Source organism: Leptidea sinapis, chromosome 9 (genome assembly GCF_905404315.1).
Source record: "Leptidea sinapis chromosome 9, ilLepSina1.1, whole genome shotgun sequence".
Lineage (NCBI taxonomy): Eukaryota > Metazoa > Arthropoda > Insecta > Lepidoptera > Pieridae > Leptidea > Leptidea sinapis.
Genome location: NC_066273.1, coordinates 5139981 through 5161370, shown reverse-complemented (window position 1 = coordinate 5161370; position 21390 = coordinate 5139981). Strand labels below are relative to the sequence as shown.

The following is a 21390-nucleotide window of genomic DNA, read 5'->3' as shown; positions in this document are numbered from 1 at the left end:
CTATGATCTAAAGCATATACTGTTTATTATATCAATCTCTACGTAATTACAATATAATTATCTATATTTTTTTATATCTTTCTCATTTTTTTGGGGTTTAGTCAAAGATGACTATGTCATCCCCATAAGTAAAACAATTCCATATTAATTACAGCACATAATTACAAAGAACTTAGATTAAGTAGGTATAAGGCATTATTCAAACTAAGAAACAACTTTCGGCTTGGTCACTTCTTTATTTTGTGGATATTGAATGAAACTGATTGTCACAGGACGCAGCTTATAATACAGCCGTTTGGTCTACAGACTTTTTTATGAGAAAAAGTAACAAGACATTATGTTTATTTGTCCAGTTCTAGACAATTCTGGAATAAGGATCCACTATTCTCCAACACTACGTCCTCACGATGCGGCACTGCTAGGGGCCGGTATTGGAGTATCTGCCCTACATGTAATCCCGCCAAAGCAGCACGCCTACAGAACTGTAGGCATTTGCAGCCCGGAGTGTACCAACAGTGTAAGTAATGTTAACCTACTTCAAAAGATCTTCATTAGATCATGTTCACGAAGTATCCTTACACGAACAATGAATTCAAGCTCTTAAGGTCGATGCATACAATTTTTTATGACAATAAGGGATGAGACGAGCAGGACGTTCAGCTGATGTTAAATGATACGCCCTGCCCATTACAATGCATTACAAGAATCCTGAATTCATGAAAATCCAAAAATTCTGAGCGGCATAACAACTGCGCTCAAATAGATAACACATGCTTACACATTATTGCTCATAACGTTTGATTTGATAACTTATTGTGTCTACTAACACCATAGTGGTAGTCTATTTTTTAATAATAATATGTTTACGAATGTAAAACATAATATCTAAAAAATATTCAATGTACAGTATACGCCTAGATGATGACAGAACTATGACAGCTGTGAAAACGTCGAACAAAATAGAACTAACCTCTATTTTGAGCAATTCATGCACACTAACACAGAGTGTCATACAAATCGTAGCTTGTCACGCACACTAAACTAATATTCCTTGCCTGTTTTCTAGAGAGACTATATCTATCTAAAATATCTTAATTTAAATATTTCATTAGACTAGCATCTGCTCTTTCATCATCATGTTGCTTTTCTAAAATTGGTGAATGGGCGGCGAGATCTGTCTATAACATGATAAATATGTTTAAACTATTTTTTTCGTTTGAGTTGAGTTGACATTAAAACATAGATAAATTTACTTACATGCTTCTATCAGTATATAATATATAAGTAGAATGGTACTCGTACAAAGACTGACTTTTTATTCATAATTTCCTATCCACACGTACATTTTCTCAGACAATGTTTTATTTAAATCAAAAACATTAAAGTAGCAGATAACAGTCAGTATTGTAACAAAAACAAGTTTTTTCTTACTTTTGAACGAACGTGTTTGTTATAATCCGAAATCCTTTATTTACAGACTATGCCTGAGGAAGGAATCAACATCGTGTCAGTACTGCTGCATGCCCATGGCACTGCTAAGAAAATCTCTTTGAAGCATATTAGAGGAAATGATGAACTTCCGAGAATTTCAGAGGTAATTTAATACTTTTGTTATGAGCGCCATCTGTAATAAAACACTAAAGGTGCTACGATTGACAATTGACTCTGAATACTGTTAATTTAAAGAACGCTGCGAGGTCTCCTAAATACAGCTGTTAACCAGTCTAAATGTAATGTGTTAGTAATGTTTTACATTAAAACTAGATGGCGCTATTTTCATAAATGATTATGATGTTTAAATAATATTTTATTAATAACGATACAGTGTTCAACTTAAATAATAGGGAATTTATAGGCATTAATGAGTTAATTTTTAATCTTACCTTTGGATAATATTTTATATAAATATCTATAACCTTAATATTTTATAGGTAGGTATTTTTAAAATTATTCCAATATAAGGTGGTACTAAGCGAAAGTTAATATTGTTATTTTTAATTAATTGTAAATATACTTACATAAATTATAACGCCGAATAACTTATTAAAGGAAGCTGAGTTAGTAAAAATTTTGTTTCAGGAAAATACTTACGACGCCCGTTATCAACAGTCAAGGATCGTTCCGGGAGGACGAAGGTTCTTCAAGGGTGACACTTTGATTACTGAGTGTACTTATGACAGCACGAGCCGCGACAAACCTATTTTGGGAGGCTATTCAGCGTCTCAAGTAAGATGAACTGAAGATCATTATTATTATCATGGATACGTCCCGTTAAAATTAATAAAACTCACCTATATTATATAAATTCGGTACATACGTATTGAAGCAAATTTGGTATAGTTATGGCCTTAAAAAAAAACTTGGTATAAAGTTTATCTGAGAATAAACATACATACACATTTTTTAATCTATAATATTGTTGGCCAGTTATATATTATATCTTTTATTCTATAATCTAATCTACTAACGTATGTTATAATCTTTTTTATCTACACCCATGCTTTAAATCCTCTATTAAAGATTCTAAAACAGTTAGCTTATTGCCAACATTAAAATACCCAATGCCCTAATAACCATTACATCATCCAAACGAGTGTTGTAATGAAATTCAGTACAAAATTACAACACTCGTTTGGATGATGTAATTTTACGTACTTACGTTTTACATTACTAGGACTGGCTTTTTTAATGTTAGTTACCTTACTGGTAACTGTTTCAGAATCTTTTATAGAGGGTTCATATTATGGGTGTACATAAAGTCTTGTATGCAACTGTTGATTATTAGATATTAAAACACTCATGTGATACTATTCACAACCCACAATCGTTTTTTAATAGCCCTTATTACACAACAGTTGCATAAATAACTATTTCAAAACTTTGAATGAAGTAAGTACTTACATACTTTATTATGTTACAGGAAATGTGTTTATCTTTCATCTTGTACTACCCTCGTACGGAGCTGGCTGGATGCTATTCAATGACGCCCGTCGTTGAGTTCTTCGAGGCTTTTGGCATTAAGGATTTCTATGGACTCAGTATGATGCAGGTTGAAAAGATATTCCTATCATCTGGGTAAGCTTCGTTTTATCTCACAATACCTACTATAAAAATGTTACTTAAATCTGGTAGTCGAGTGGTAAATGTTGTGTAATTCTAGCAGCGGTTGGGTTCCCGCTGGGAACGTTGCTTATTTTGTCGCGACTGGTTGTTTGGTTTATTTTTTTATCTTTTATTTGGGAAACAGATATGACAATAAATATATAAAAACTAATAGACCTAGAGTTAAAAATTGTGTAGTGCTCGAAAAAGCTATCAACTAAAATACTTATATTAGACCGATTTACATAGGTATACCTAAAATTTAACATAACGAGTTTGTATAATTTGCCAATACAATCGAATGAATTGTGAAGGGTTCCAAATATTATTACTCGAATGGATAATTTATAATTGTTTCATGTACAAAAAAGTAAAGTAAATATTCTGTTAAGTAATTATTATTATCTACAGTCAAACTTAGGTTATCCTTACTCCTGCAGACTAACTACTACAAGAGACTAAGTATAATCTAATTAGGGTATTTCGTATCTATTATAAAATATAGTGCGTTATCCCCGCAAGATAACACAGGGACTGGCGGCCATCTTACAGCGAGTTATTAATAATATTCTGATTTTAACAAAAAAATTCAATTATTATCTTTTTTGTGAGCACATTTTTTGGCATTGATTTTTATTATTTGCTCATAAATTTATACATGGCCAGCAGAAATTGTTGTTATTTCACAACAAGACAGCCGACTCGATACCTTATTTTTACATTAATGCCTTAAAAACTAATATTAAAAAAATCTAGGGCCTATAAAATCACTTATATAAAATAGTGTTTATATATCATACAGCAGAAGTATAAGTCCGACTCGTGGCGACTATACGACAGAGCGTTACATATCTGATCGTGACGGCTGATTCTCATTCAATATCCACATAAAAATGCATAGCGTACCTCAAAAAGTCTTAATTCCTATAGTTATATATAGTATACAACTTTAAATTTCAAACATTATTCTAAATTAAAAGACATACTATAGATATCTTTATAAATTTCTTACAGGAGCATGGAAGGTTTGCCCCAGGAAGTCGAAGCCCATATAAACAACCACAGCAGTGACGAAACTGCTATGCAAGGGGATGACCAGGGAGTCGGTCTGATGAGTGAGTAATTTCTTGGATAATTCAAAGCCAAATAGACCTGTATAGCCGAGTGGTTAACGATCCTACCTACTAAGCTAGAGATGCCGGGTTCGAATCCCAGCAAGTGCAAGCATTTATTTGATGAATATGGAAATTAGTTTCCGAGTCATGGATGTTTAAATGTATTTATGTATGTATGTTTATGTAAGTATATTGTATTAAATTTATCATTGTCTTGTAACCCATAACACAGGCTATATATGCTTAACTTGGGGCAAGATAATTTGTGTGAAAAGTGTGTCAATATTATTATTGTTGTATTAAATTAGGCTCTTAAAATACTTTAATGTTTAAATAAAACACTGTTTAAAGGATTAAATCGCTTGTAATTGTTCGTAACTTTGTTTTTATATTAGATTTTGCGTAAAATTTGAGTGAGAGTTGAACAAGACACATCAAGATTTATAAACATGACGTCACTCGAACGGTTGGCTTAATGAAAGAGCGTTCGCACGAAACGCGAGAGGCGGCGGGTTCGAGTACCGCATTATTCATAAATTTCAAATTGAATTTGTGTAAAAATGGTTTTAAATAGAAAATATAATATAATGGATTGATTCGTAAAAATTACCCAGTTTTGATACAAAAAAATAAGATAGTTTAAAATACGGCAATCGGCCATGTTAACTGAAATATGAATGACGTCACGGCTCAGTACCTCGTCGCTTGAAGTTTTAATTGTTATATTTCCTACGCTTAATATGCATTTTTTTTATGGCAAGACCTCATAATAGGCCACCATGCTATAAACGTGTTCGCGCATAATTTGCTTAACAGTTTATTTTATTGCCAAGGACCTTATTGAGATGTTTACCGACATTATTGAAGAGGGATTCCAAATATGTCAAGATAGCTATCTACAATTAACGAAACATAAAATTAACTGTTTTTTGACAAGCTACATTTAATAAGAAAACGGTAATAATGCGTACTTTAATCATAATCTTAAATCATTTAAACATCTAGATAGACAGCTGTGAAAACGTTGATAAAATAGAGGTTGTCCCCATTACAATGCAGTGCCGCTCAGAATTATTGTAAAACCCATAAATTCTGAGCGGTACTACAATTGCGCTCGTCACCTTGAGACATAAGATGTTAAGTCTCATTTGCCCAGTAATTTTTCTAGCTACGGCGCCCTTCAGACCGAAACACAATATAGCTTACATATTACTGGTTCACGGTAGAAATAGGCGCCGTTGTGGTACCCATAATCTAGCCGGCATCCTGTGCAAAGGAGCACTGGTAAATACGACGTATAAAATATCTAAGATTTTTATGTTATATTTTTCATACAATATATCTTTTGCAGAGAGCTTACTAATAAAGGATCCGCCCGAGTTTCGAAACAAAACTTTCATGATGCACTTAAATGAGATGCCCTGGTCTGAACCTCTGCTCACCGAACAAATTGAGAAGACTTTGTATAGAGGATGGCACATGACCTTCTGTAAGAAACGAGACGATAGCTGGGGAGCTGTGAGTATCATCATCATTCAAATTCAAATATTTTTATTCAAAATGGGATGTAAAATCACTTATTGAAAGTCAAAAAAAAAATACGACCACCCATTCCAAAATGAATGCCTCAGGCCTGGGAAGAATGGGCGCAACAAACTCGGCGGGCTTTTTTTTTCATCAAAAATATGTTTTACAATTAAAGTAACATTTACAAAGTAACATTGTTAATAGCCTGAGGGCGGTCGCTCCATTCCCAATCTGTGGTTTAATTAAGAAAGTCATTTATGTTATAGTAACCTTTACCACACAAACGTTTTTTAACAATTCTTTTGAATAACGTAATACTTTTGTTTTGAACATTCTCTGGGATCCTGTTGTTAAAGCATATACATCGCCCCACAAAAGACTTGTTAACTCGACTTAGCCGAGTAGCAGGCATTATAATAATATAATAATTTCTTTTAATTATCATCATCATCAACCGGAAGACGTCCACTGCTTGATAAAAGCCTCACCCAATGAATTTCACGAGGATCGGTCCTTCGCTGCCCTCATCAAACGTATTCCGGCGATCTTGACCAGATCGTCGGTCCTACTTGTGAGGGGCCTACCAACACTGTGTCTTCCGGTAGGTGGTCGCCCTATGAAAACTTTACCGCCCCAACCGCCAACTATCTGTCGAACTATGTGCCCTGCCCACTGCCACTTCAGTTTCGCAATCATTTGGGCTATGTCGGTAACTTTGGTTCTCATACGGTTCTCCTCATTTCTGATTCGATCTCACAGGAGTATATCGGACCATTAAAAATAGAGATAATATAAACTGCTAGGCAGTACAAGCAACGTTTAGCTCTTTGCAGTAATCAAATCCCATTAGAATTGAACGAAAGTGCAAATATTTTTTAATTTTATCAATTGTGTTATTAAAAGTAGGTAAAAATATATTTTTTCTAATTTCTCAATATGCCTATATAACATAAAATCGTACACTATATAGTATGTGAATGACTCGACTAGACGGTGAGAACTGTGAAAACGTCTAAAAAAATTAAGGTTGAAAGTTAACCCTCTATTATGAGTAATGCTAAACACTAACACAAATGGTCAACGAGTGTAAGACATAGTCTGTCACGCACACTGAAGTAACAAACCTGGCCTATTTTTATCGGTTGTCTATTAGCAAGAGGCTTTAATCTATACGAATAAATTTTCTAAGACGTAAAACTGTGATTCATTTGCACATTGAACCATTTTAAAAAATTGAAGATAAATAATCTTATACATAAAGTATTTTTAAACATGCCTCCTTATTTTTCAGCCAATCCAAATTCAAAATTATCCCAACTACACGGCAATATCAAGGAACGATGCATCAGATAAGTCATGTCACTACAAAAGTGTGCGCCTGCCTTCGATGACATCAACGACCGGCTCGGGATCTGTCAATTACGTAAGCTTGGCGGCCATCTTGGCTGTATGCACAGCGCTCATTGCCCGATAACAAAAGTACATTTTCTCGATAATTATTGTTGTTCCATTTTATGTTTTGAGTTTACATGTTTTGTGTTTATGAGTATATTTCTCCTTGAAATAGGCTATTGTATAGTATTATTGTATGTTGGCCCATTTTATGCCTGGACTTTAAATTATTGATAGTAGTGTATAAGTAGTTTGAAGACACGGAGTTTCACTTGCCCTTTTACTATTTGATCATAATGAAACTAAGAATTCGTTAAACCTGTGGGACTTTTAGGCATTATATTGATTTCTAATTTTACAAATAGTACTATAATGAAAGCTATTTGCGTAACTCCAGGTCTTCAAAGATATATTTTTTGGAAATATTTTCGTCTCGAACAATGCATATTTAGGTACAACTTGAAAGCAATGAAGTGTGTTTAGTTGTGATTATTTGTACTTATGAGACTTAGGCCAAAATAATATCTGAGGAAAGTGCGTATCTTAAGAAAAAAAAACGTCTGTTTTTCTTTAGATTGACGTACAGGCTTACTACTGCATTTTTTGCGTTTGATCATACAGATTTCGCAAATTTTGAAGTGAAAACTTATTCAACTGCGTTGGGCACTTTTTGGTAACAGAAAATTTTATGGGTTCACGTCACTGACATGCTCATGACTGGCTCACGTGATAATAAATATTTAAAAAATAAATAAGTATACAAATATATATAGTTGCACACATTTTGGGTGGGTGAAATCTCGTGAGTTCGCGTTACCGAAATGCTTACAGCATTATATCTGTAGCTATACAGCTGACGTATTAAGCAACATTAGTGCTGTGTTATTCATTTTATCTGATTTGCAACAAATTTATGCACCAAATTAAGTTTCACTTTCTTTTCCTCTCATGGTCTTGGTAAATTACAAATAATATTATGATATTTGGAAGTTGCAGTTATTGCAATAAATAAAAATACAAAATATTGTTTACTTCTACTTTTAAAGGTAGGCATATCTTTTTTATTATTTTTGCCTAAGTGATGAGATTTGCTCATGATGACTGCTCGTGGGTATTTAGTGATAATTGAAACCAAATTCGTGGTATATACTTGTAGTTGTTACTAACAGGTTTTTTTCTCTTAAACTTGATTCAATACAAATTATTATTTTTATACTATTCCATCGGTTTTCAGTTATGAGTAATTCTTTAAATAATACTTACCTCTGTTAGATAATTTCTACAGACAATACAATTAGTATTATTAAGTAATAATAATGTAAAAATTACTACATCCATTTTATGTTTCCTTTGATTCGAATGGTATTTAAGTTTGAAGATTTTGCTTCAATTATTGGGTTCAATTGTTATAAATTGTATTATTTCTAAACTTGTCAATAATATATACCATACCATACGTTCTTTCTTTTGTTACAAGTTTGAATTTTGATTGCTTTCCAACTATTAGCATTGTACATATATGCTTAAGAATCACACTGATCTTGATATAAATGATTCTTGCATTAATGTATTCTGAATAGCTAATATTTTTAAATGATAGAAAAAACCCCGAGTTACATAAAGTTTTGATGATATCTGTAGGAAGTAGGATATTACATAGGTAGGTGAAAAGCAAATGGTTTAGTTGAATTCGACAAGCAATAAATAGGTTATTGTATATTGTAATTATTTAAGACTCATTCAATTACGAAGCACTTCTACAATAAAGGATCCGCGTACAATAAATGAACTTTCCGCGTTTTCTCCCACAACGATTTCTAGGTTACCTGAGTATAAACAAAGAATATCTATGCTAAATGTTGATTATATCGTTGACAACACTGTCAATACAATGATAATTCTGAAGTTTTCCGAATGACAAGCACCCTTACAAATAAATGCGGTAAAAGTTATACGTCCGAATAAACCAATCATAAACAAAATAATGAACATATATCTTATAATGAACGTAAGAAAAAAAACTTATTCAATTTAAAAATTTATTTATAAAATTCATATGCGTCTCTATTTCCTTTAAGTTATTTCAGTTATGTTGCCTTTGGTATGTTTTGATTGTACTTTGTGCTACTGTTCAAATGATTTGAGTTTTCTTTAGTGTTAATTCTGCCAATATTTGACTTTAAACAAATCGACACGAGTTTCGCCTCTATACGAGGTATCCTCAGGACGTGTTGTCTCGCCAAAATCAGGCACGATACTGGCAGATTTTGGCGAGACAATCAACTCAAATCATTTGAATAGTTATGAATTTACGCAAAGTAACGCCTATTTCAATAAATTTTCTATATGCTACTGGAAATTCATATATTTCTTAATGGTTATTATTGTTGGTGTGTTGGGTTCCTCATCTTTTCGGCAACAGAAGTACATTTATAGCATTCGATGTTAATTCAATTTAATATTACTAGGTCCCTTATTATTTAATAATTATGATCTAAGGTGAGCCCTTCTCATACTAATTAATAATTGTATTCGTAGCCTTTGTAAGTTACGGCCTACGTACAGTAGGAAGTACATTTTCTCTGTCATCTTTAAACTCGATGTCTTTAAGAGTTCCCTATTTAAAGATGTCACGTAAGAACTGAATTATAAGTTTTATTTGTAATAATTTTATAATTATATCTTTACCTACTATTGTGCCTACGATTATTGTGTTGAACGTAATTAAACGGTGTGTAGCCTTAAGTAATTAGTTGTACTCTTTGTAATATTCAATATGAAATACGAACAAATTATAATGTATCCTAGGGCTGTGTTATTAGGCTCCACTTTTTAAAACTACCGTCGAAATGATTGTAAAGTTTTTGTATTTTTGTAAGCTTTGTGGGTAGTCGTATAAAATCTTGTATTACATACATACATGTTTCGAGTCATATTTTTTTAGAAATAACGACTGCATTTGCTGTAATTTATGATATTTGTAAGAATACGCTTAGTAATTAAGGTTTATTTATTTATAAAAGTCAATATAATGTGTTTTATTACTTTACTGTTTTGGTTTTTATTCTCCTTGAATCACACTTTCTTTTAATGTATTGAGGATAAACGAGTGTATGAGTGACTTCATGGTTATTTATCACTGCCGTCCTAGCTATATCCTGCAACTCCAGAAAAATGTAATTCTGGCGCACCCCAGTATCAACTTGATCCATTTGACCCCGTGCAACGCGAGCACTTCGAATTGTCGCGGATCCTGTGCTCTGTGAACGTCTATATCACTTGGCGTTCCGAAGAGCTGTTTTAGCTGATTCCTACCGCCAAATTCCATCTTCGCACAAATAGAATATCATCCCCCACCATTTGGACGTGATGCGTTCCTCCACAGTGCGGCTTTAAAAGATTTTTTTTCATATAAAACCATGCTGTTCGATAAGGGGTACCTTAAAAGAAGCGAGTACACCTTTCTAAATGGCGGCAACGCTACTGAAATTCCTCTGGTTTTGCAATAGAGTGGTAGGTATACCCCTTTCTTATACGTTGTTATGTGCCAACCTGAAAACACCGCGTAATTTCATTCTATAGTTTTTTTCTATAATAATATTTCTGTCTGTGTCGTGTGCACGAGATTTTGACAAAGGGAAGGAAAATATACCCGGCATGCGGTGCAATGCCATGTTTAGTACAAAGAAATAGAGTTAAAAAACTCTTTTATATTTTTTGGCATTGGTTCAATTAACGTCGCGGGTATCCCCAGAACTTTGCTAAAGTCAATTATATGATAAACGTTATTGCAACGCAGGGAACAAACACTGACTTTTATTTACAAAATAACTATTACTGACCCAGGAAACGTTGTATTGCCATTTAACGTAATAAAAAAAATTCGATGATAAAAATTTTTAGGTATAAAAAATAGATGACGACCGACCAAATATAAAATTTATACTACAATAATCATTATATTAGCTTGCCATCTTGCAACTCTATTGCGTATCTGTGGATGGAATTGAATAATAAAATCGCGATACAAAAATAAGTGTTGATCGTAGACGGGTGAAAATTTGAAGTTGTGTGTATTTTTTAATGCTGAATCATAATAAAGAAAAAATATTTAGGGGAGGCGACCCTTATCAATTAGGGGTATGAAAATTTTATGTTGGCCGATTCTCAGACCTACCTGATATACACACAAATAATCAAACAAATTGGTATAGCCGTTTCGGAGGAGTTTGGTAACAAACACCGGGACACGAGAATTTTATTTATAAGATTATCTGACTTAAAACAGCCGACCAGATTGGTGGATCATCTCCACATGATTCTTCTTGAGAAACTTCTTGCCACGCAAAGAAATTTTGTGGAATCAAGTACCGGCTGCAGTTTCTTCCAACTTAGGCCCGGTATCCACAAAAGCGGAGATTGATAACCAATCAGATTTCGTTATTAGCACATCTCTCCGCTTAGCTTCGGTGGGAATGAATCAAGCGGAGAGGAGAGGAGATGCGCAGGCGGGCGGCCCACACTCGCGCAATTTGCCCGCTGCTATCTCCCCGCACCTCGTACTCCCGAAAGTGTTGCTATAAACACAGCTCACATCTCCTCTCCGCTCTGGTGGAAAAAACCTGACAGCTTCGAGGTTTATCTCCTCTCCTCTCCGCTTTGGTGGATACCGGGTCTTAGACACCTTCAAACTTAGAGCATACTGACAACTTAAAGGCCAGCAATGCGTCTCATGACCCCTGGTATTTCGGATGGCCATGGGGGGTTACCATGCCTAGCCTGTTGCCCATTTGCCCACTTTTATATAGGTATAGGTATACATATCTTTTTTTGAACATTAAGGGATGAGACGAGGAGGACGTTCAGCTGATGGTAATTGATACGCCCTTCCAATTGCAATGCAGTGCCGCTCAGGATTCTTGCAAAACCCAAAATTTCTGAGCGGCCCTATAATTGCCCTTCAAACTGAAACACATGCTTACACATTACTGCTTCACAGCAGAAAAAGGCGTGGTACCCATAATCTAGCCGGCATCCTGTGCAAAGGTTAAACTGGTAAGAAATCTCTTGTAATGAGCGTAAGGAAAACATCTTATTCAATATAAAAATTTATTCATAAAATCCATAGGCGTATCATTTATACAGTCTTCCAATCAAGAGCTTTTAGAATCTTTTGATTGCTGATTGTTAGATTTTTGTGTAACCGTTTCGTTAGCTTGTATTGAGTTACCACCGAAACGTGTGTTCAGATCTGTTGGAACCTTACTGTTATTGGATCTCACGGGCTGGCTTGGGAGAAATGGATTTGGCCTCAGCTCGTAGGTTTGTGGGTTTCGGCGGTTTTCCTCTAGAGCCTTCCAATTAATATACCAAAATGGCTGTTTGTCAATTGGCAATTTGCTTATTCTATCAACGAGATCTCTGTCGCCCTTTGCTTCTATTGGTAGTGGAAGTGGTTGCCCATCGTCTCCGAAACTGAAAGAAGGAATAATATTAATTTAATATATTTTATGTTATATTTCTAGTTTAGAACTCAACTTAAGTTTTAATGTGCTCTTTATTTGCATTCAGCTGCATTGAACCAGTTTTGTGACCTGCCCATTCATCCAATTTACTGCAATGTATCTAATTATAAACCTAGATCAAAATATTAAATACTTCATAATAGATAGTGAGGACCATCATGTGGCATCAGAGCTCTTTGTCTGAGGCCGTAAAGAAGTCGAGCGGGCATTTCTCTCATCGAGCACAGAATGTGAAAATAGAAGGCTAAAGTTGGTGCGGTCTCCACTAAAAAAAACGTTTGTCGTATCAGAGCTATTCGAAAACAAATTCTTTAATGCCTTGCTTAATAAATCAGGACCCTTGATCTCGAAATGTCGACCGATTGGCAATTCCACGGTTATTCAAAAGGCAAAAAAATGACTTCGAAGACACTTGGAGTTAGAAAAAGAGCAAGGCAATAAGCTGGCCCACATTTAAATTGTTTTTTTTTTATTAGGTATAAGTATATTGCGATTTAATATATCATCGACGATCAACTTCTTCGAGTTTCGGGCATACTCCTATCTTCCTAACTTAAAGGCCGGCAATGCATATCTTGAGCAGGTCTTTGGATGTACATTGGCAGTTCAGCCTCATCACTTCCCATCACATGAACCTCTTCCCGTTTGCCCCCTCTTATATAAAAAAAAAATCATCATTATTTCGGCCAAAATACTCCTAGACAAAGGCCTCCCAAATAGATCTCCACGACGATGGGTCCTTTCCTCATCATCTTCAATAGATCATATAAGAAAAAAAATCTTAAGTATTACCTACTCTATGTATGTGATAATATAATATATATATATATAAATATATATGAATAAATATATATGTGTATTTAATAATAATTATGTTTATATTTAGCTTTGTACAAATTAATAACATAATATTATAATATCACCAATTTTCATTTTAAAATAGATACAATTTAAAAAGTAAACTACGGCCTCAATTCAAATCAAAATGACTTTATTCATTTGGGATAAGGAAAGGTCGCTTATGCTTTAGTGCACCCGATCCCTAAAAAAGTTGTAACTACACTCAAATTCATCTAACTACTATTGCCATTTCCTCCAAAGTTATGGAGTCGATCAGCTGGTGATTTTCTCGTATAACCCACTCATAAATAATGCGGTTGAGTCGAAGGTAAAAGCATAAGCGGATAATCTGGATAAAGCCTACAATCTGATGTGGTACAGAGCACTTATTCCTAAGCTCCTCAAAACTGATATCGAAAGTGCACGCTCTGATTTTAAGTCCAGTAGTACTGGTGCCTAGCAATGCTGCGTTCTATTTCCCAAACTCTTGCTATTATTACTATATCGTCCATATAGACCAGGCATCTCTTCCGTCAACCATATTTTAGGGACATGAAGGGCCAGCCCTACACACCGCTACAAGTAATGATATTTAAGAACCTATACCTCTATCACATACTACCTCACTATCATATTCAAACAATACACATTGAAAATTTTAATAGAAGTTGAGTGCGATAAGGCCCTTGCTTTTGTATTATTATGTTATTGTTATTATATATTTTTTAATGAAAATGAGGGACGATGGAATGAGGAGATCCGTAGGAGAACCAAAGTAACCGACATAGTCCAAAAGATTGCGAAACCTAAGTGGCAGTGGGCAGGGCACATAGTTCGACGGACAGATGGCCCTTGGGGTAGTAAAGTCCGCGAATGGCGACCACGTACCGGAAGAAGCAGTGTTGTTAGGCCGGTACAAGATGGACCGACGATCTGGTCAAGATCGCCGGAATTCTTTGGATGAGGGCAGCCCAGGATCGATGGTCGTGGAAATCTTTGGGGGAAGCTTTTGTCCAGCAGTGGACGTATTCCGGCTGATGATGAAGGGATGAGACGAGCAGGACGTTCAGCTGCCTATTACAATGCAGTGCCGCTCAGGATTATTGAAAATCCCCAAAAATTCTGAGCACCACTACAATTTGCTCCAGTTAAGTCTCATTTTCCCAGTAATTTCACTAGCTACGGCGCCCTTCAGACCGAAACACAATAATGTTTACACATTATTGCTTCAAGAAAGAAATACGCGCGTTTGTGATACCCATAATCTAGCCGGCATCCTGTGCATACGAGCCTCCCATCTCTTACTATATACAATACTAAACTACAGAACTAGAAAAATACTATGTACAAGGAAAGCGCTTTGACCGCACTTATAGAGCAATACAAGGCTACCAAGATTAAACAGACTAGACGCAAGCAGTAACCCGGTATGGATTCAAGATATCTCATAAATATATTATAGTTTAAAAAACTAAAAAGCACGCTTTATATAAAAATCAACTAAAAATAGAAAATAAATTTAAATTGCTAATAGTGTAAAAAAACTACAGTAAAAAAAGCGTGGGGTACATTTGTAGAAATTATTAAAGTAATAATTCTTCTACACATAGTGCTTTTTAGTTTTTTTAAACTATAATGTATTTTTAATTTTTAAGTTAAATTTTCTATAAAAACGTTTAATTTTTAAAACTATTAAGTACTTTAACATCAATTCCTGCCTTATCGATTATAGATAAAAATTATATAAATTGACAAAAATCTTCGTTTGCAAATTGAATAATGGAATAATCTTATAAAATTAGTGTATTATCGTCGGTCCTCGATAAATTTACAAAGTTTGAATGAAATCTGGCCGTTTTAAGTGGGTCAAAATCGCGTCTAAAGGAGTCAGATACAAACATACAGGTGAAGCTAATATAAAGCGTTTAAAAATATTAATTAACTTAATGTCTTCACGTTATTCATTGTTCAGAATCACAAGTAAATCAATCAAATACCTAATCAATCGTGGAGTCCCATTTCATTCAAGCCGATAAGGTTTGTCTGAGCCTAAAACATTATTTTTTGCTTTCAATAAATTGTCAAAGCGATGATTACATCGTTATTTGAGAAGGTAAGTATAAATTGATTCTGAGAAAGATTTTCGAATATTGCTTATTCATTTGTTTGTTTTATATTATCTAAAACAAATGCGTATTTGACAAAATGACGCAATTTCCGTTGAGTGTATAGGTCTGTGTATTTTTGTTAGTATTTACTTTCCGATTCTTAAAATCAATACTATCTACTTATATCTTTGTTCTTAGTACGGAGGTCTTCCTATTTGAAGATAACATAGTGATGTCATTTCATTGTGATTTTTTTAAAGTCTGCGCACTTTTCTGTTTACATTGAACGAGACTGAACGATGATTGGGTGTTGTAAAGTCGGTTCCACGCAACTAAGGGAACGGAAAAAATTTATAATATATTAAATTTAAATATTCAAAAGTTGTGTGTATTGTTGTACCTACTTGTAAGTAATTGGGATTAAAGTGCTTGAATCCAGAGTAGTAAGTATATACACTGTATATTTACATAAGTACGTAAAATAGTCGCATAGTACATATCGAGTTGTGGAAAACAGACCGTAAATAACTACCTATAAGTAGTAGGTACATAGTCCTTAGAATGTTGATTTGCATTCTAGGTATACTATATTTACTGACCGTAAAACTTGAAGCAATACCGTTAAATAAGATAGACTTATAGTATTATACATTATTATTATTATTAAATATAACCAACTCGTGTCAAATATACTTAACATAACTATGTAGTCCAAATAATTTAAGTTTTCTTAAGTGTTAATTCCGCCAATATCGTACCTACCTTAAGACGTGTTGACTCGCCAAGATCTGGCACGAGACTGAGAGTCAAAGAGTTGTTTAAAGACAAATATTGGCGGAATTAACACTAAAGAAAAATCAAATCATTTGGATAATTATGGATTTCCGCAAAGTAACGCCTATTTCAATAAATTTTCAATAATAACTATGTACCATTAAGACATACTTACCGATTACCAAGTTCACTTTCGCCCGGTTTCTTCTCCATTTCTGGATATCCTATAGGTCTGAAGCCCGCAAACGAAGGTCGCTGACCCAGCACCAAATACGACGACGTCATCACCAAAAAAACCTGAACTGCCATAGCCATTCTCTAAAAAATACACAAATTGAAATGGTAAATGCTCTACAAAAACTAAAACGGATCTAGCCGTACTTACGAGCTGTGATAGATGCATTTTTTATTATGTTCGGTAACTATTATTAGATATCAAATTGATTTGATACTGCCATTCATGTTCGATTTTGTGAAGAGGGTTTTTGTGTCAAAATGAAATTATCAATGGAAAACGTCTAAAGCTTTTGAAGCCCATATAAGGGATCATTTTATTCTCAAACAAGTCTTGATTAGGTGTTTATTATAGAATACTTTCTATATTGGTGTACTCACCAAGGTCATTGTCTTATTTAAAATGCAACCGTCGATGCACAAAAACAAATCCAACTTGACTGGTAATTTTACTAACGAGACTTAAATGACGCTCAGTTGGAATATTGCAATAAATGTTACACTTTTTTTGTTTTAATAATTTTTATTTAAAACTAGCTGACCCAGCAAACGTTGTATTGCCATTATAGTATCATCATCAACTGTAGTTAATCTATGACCTACAGGTAGCTAAAATTAAGTTTGTTTTTTTTTAACTCCTGAGAAAGTTAGACAGATACAAAGATTCTAATTAGTTATTCATTTTAAACTATTCTTTCAATTTGATTTCTGAACGACGGGGAACACATCAAAGGAAAAACAAAAGTGTTGTTTTTATTTAATTCCGAGCATTTATTTATTCATCTTTAAACCTTCCCTGGGCTTCCACAAATAATTCAAGACCAAAATTAGCCAAATCGGACCAGCCGTTCTCGAGCTGTTCCGTTCTTTAGCGAGACTAACGAACAGCAATTCATTTATATAAGTATATATATAGAAGATTTTGTGTACCCTGAACGTTATTAAGTGCTATGAACCTCTATTACTTTATAATAATGTTTACGTTTTAAAAGACGGCCATATTATTGCATATGTTGCTTTCAACTATCAATTTTAAATCAAATAAACCTATAAGAAAATACACATAGAAAATTACGGGCACGCAAGTACAACTTGCATTAATGTAAGAAAAAAGTATATAATTTACAGATTTGCCCCTGCCATTTTATTGAGTTCAAATTGGATTTTACCTCAAGTGAGTAGCCAACTTTTTCTGGAAGAAAATATATCTAATTTCAGCGAGGATACATAAGGAGTATGATGATACTCAGGATGAAGTATATACCTGGCACGGACGAGTAAAATAAGAAGGACTCCGCCTCACCTTATATACAGTGAGGCACCAAAACAAGCTGGTAAACCTGTAAATACACAGCCTCACGCATACACTTATACGAATACAAGCCGATCGGCCGCCATTATGAGATTTGCCATCGTCTGTGACATATCAGTTTGCGTCGCAATTAAGTCGTGCGTTGTGAAAAAGTGTAAAAACAATACTATAAAAGTATTTGTGGATATATGGTTATTTAAGGGAGAAAAAATTATGTAACTGGTATACCCCGTAACCGCACACACACCAGCATAAAGGTGCTTCAATTGCTAATATCACGGCGCGGAGTACTTCTTTTTTTACTAGTCCGTGATACCTGGATGTTAAATGCAAATGATAATATCGTGCATAAACAAAATCAGAATATACAAAAAACGGACGAATACAATAAGGTTTCACCAGTGGGAGGCTCCTTTGCACAGGATGCCGGCTAGATACCACCACAACGGCGCCTATTTCTGTCGTAAAGCAGTAATGTGTTAACGGCGCTGTAGCTAGTGAAATTACTGGTTCAATGAGACTTAACGTCCTATGTCTCAAGGTGTCGAGCGCAGTTGCAGTGCCGCTCAGAATTTTTGAGTTTTTCAAGAATCCTGAGCGGCACTGCATTGTAATGAGCAGGCCGTATCAATTACCATCAGCTGAACGTCCTGCTCGTCTAGTCCCTTATTATCATAAAAAGAAAGGTGTATCTTAGTTGTAACTTCTGTTTTGTTTATTGTGATCATAATTTGTTTACAAGTTTTGTATGAACGACAGCATCAGCAAATCCAGGTAACTCTACCTCCTACACGCCAATAAAAGTGAGTATCCTTTATTGTATATTTTTTGGGCACCACCAACCGTTGAGCAAATAAGTCTTTTTATCTTATGCTAATGAGCATGGTAAGCTTGGCAAGTGCCAAAAAATCTGTATATTGTGTAAATTATAGTATTTTATAGATTAAAGATGTTATATACCAGAAATAGAATAACTATAATGCTCTATTGTAGATTGACAACCCTACCGCCAACCTATTCAAAATGAAGAAACAGCTATCGATGCTGTGAAATTAAAACTGCGGGAACTTCAATAACGAGTTATTATTCAAGTTGATTAATCCAAAACACACTTAAATAATTATTTTATAACATCAAGAGACATTGAACTTTCATAACGAAAGATAAACTCGTGTTTTGTTTTGTACGAGCGACTCTTCATAATACGATAAGCAATACGGATTGATCATATTCTCTTAAGCTTATTATTAAGTGACATTTAAATTGATTGAGTATTATATATATATATTAATTGACTTGTTGGTTGCTTGCCCTTTTAAAGATTATCAAAACAATAATGGATTTTTGCCGTAAAAAATTGTGTATCTTACAGGCCGGCTATAACTTTATAATATTCTTGATCATACCTACAATCAGGTGAGCCCTACCATTCATTTAAGTTTTAAAATAAATAATTGACAATTAGAACCATCCATTAACAATAGTTACATCCAAAGGTAACAGGAAAACATAGCTTCAAAATTCACACAATCGAATTACAATTTTTTTATTGGTTAGTTGGTATAAATTCACGAATATATAAAAAATTAATTACTTACGTGCAGATTTACAACAAACACTATTTATTATAATATTATTTTCAATCGTTTTACTTAAAGACTTGTGTCATTTACGACGATGCACAAGCGACTGGTTTATCCTTATGTATGTTAATAGTAAAAATACAAGCAAAACGGCAATCTTATAAAAGTTTCCCGTTAGTCGACGGAATCATACGTGGAATTTTACGGACTATTGAATGGAAATTTTACTAAAAAAGAATGCAATTTGTGTATTTAATTGGAATTTGAATATAAGTTAATGCCACTAGCTATCTCAAATGTAGTTTAGGATTTATTACATGAATCGGATACTGATGGTTTTGATAAAGAGATGTAATACTTTTTACATTGTTTTTTATAATTTCACCAGTGGGAGACTCCTTTGCACAGGAAGCCGGCTAGATAATGGGTACTACAACAAAGGAGTAATGTGTAAACATTACTGTGTTTCAGTCTGAAAGGTAGCTAGTGAAATTACTGGGCAAATGAGACTTAACATCCTATACAATATGTTATGTTTTTAAAGTGATAACCCTCACTTCTAGGTTAGAGCACCGGCACGGAACGCCGGAGGTCGTGGGTTCGAGTCCCGCATCGTTCATAAAATTTTGTTTTTCAAATTTTACTAACTTCCTATGTCTCAAGGTGACGAGCGCAATCTTAGTGCCGCTCAGAATTTTCGGGTTTTTCAATAATCCTGAGCGGCACTGCATTGTAATGGGTAGCGCGTATTAATTACCATCAGCTGAACGTCCTGCTCGTCGCGTCCCTTATTTTTATTAAAGAAAATACAGTCTTAGCATATTTATATTTTGTCATGATATTTATTTTGTGATTATATTCTATTCTTTGCAAGCCATGATGAGATAAAAGTGCCAGTGGTGCTATAGGTAGAACTGATACTCACATTACGGTGTTTCCGAATTCATATATATGTTTATTACAACCGGGTATGGGCCGCAAGAGCAGATGGAATACCATAAACAAAAATAAAGATGACAAGTCTCACAATACGATTTGAAGTTACTTACCTCCATATTTTCAAACTTTCAATTGATGAAATATTTGAAACGCAGGGCTGCTCGAATAGACGAAGATCTAGAATCGTGAATGGCGAGTTTCTTAGAAGCGTGTGTGTTTTCTACCGTATTTATGAAAGGGAAATGTACCGAGAAATCATGTGACCAGAATTACTAAAATAGAATCATTACCATTTGGATTTGTGTCCTACCTCTACAGTGCGGTCAAAGAACTTTCTTCCACGTACAACAAAATTGTGGAATGGGCTTCCTTGCGTGGTATTTTCAGGTCGATCTGTCATCTCTTTTTTAAATCTTCTCACTCTCACCAACTTTTCGCGAAAGTTCTCTTTACTGGGCGCAGTTACGAGACGTGGGGCCTTTTCAGAACGTTCTCGATCTGGTCGACAACATTTTTACACAAAAACCATTCGCCCTAGATAAAGGGGTTAATCTACATTCATTCTCTATTAAAAGTATTACTTGACAAGACCGCCTCGACCAAAATACCTTTACAATTCTTAGTCTCAGAAATGCTACTACTTTACATATAATATTTAATAGGGACTTCTCGGTACTGCAGGTGCCTGTTACTGTTACATGTATAAAAATTCAAAACACTTGTACGTCAAGAATATTTTATAATATTGTAATTATATTCATTCTGGTTTTTCCTCAAAGCAGCACTCGGGGAAAACCCTTTGTATTCTAAAACACTGATCACATATTTGGAAGATTTTTTTATTAATATAATAAAATTTTAATGGGATACATACTATTCTAAATTATTATTCTTTATAACATTATTAGTGATATAAATTATTTCATAAAATTATATGCC

General features: G+C 34.2%; 1 protein-coding gene across 1 annotated transcript in view; it reads left to right on the top strand.

Annotated features, from left to right (window-relative positions):
• Positions 1 to 10185, top strand: part of LOC126965948 (MOXD1 homolog 1-like) — a 119250-nt gene extending 109065 nt beyond the window's left edge. Inside the window, exons 7-13 of the mRNA XM_050809769.1 lie at positions 354 to 517; positions 1478 to 1594; positions 2080 to 2226; positions 2921 to 3075; positions 4117 to 4217; positions 5569 to 5735; positions 7036 to 10185. Of these exons, the coding sequence (XP_050665726.1) occupies positions 354 to 517; positions 1478 to 1594; positions 2080 to 2226; positions 2921 to 3075; positions 4117 to 4217; positions 5569 to 5735; positions 7036 to 7218 (1034 nt within the window). The 3' untranslated portion in view covers positions 7219 to 10185. The remainder of the gene's footprint in view (positions 1 to 353; positions 518 to 1477; positions 1595 to 2079; positions 2227 to 2920; positions 3076 to 4116; positions 4218 to 5568; positions 5736 to 7035) is intronic.
• Positions 10186 to 21390: the final 11205 nt, after the last annotated feature.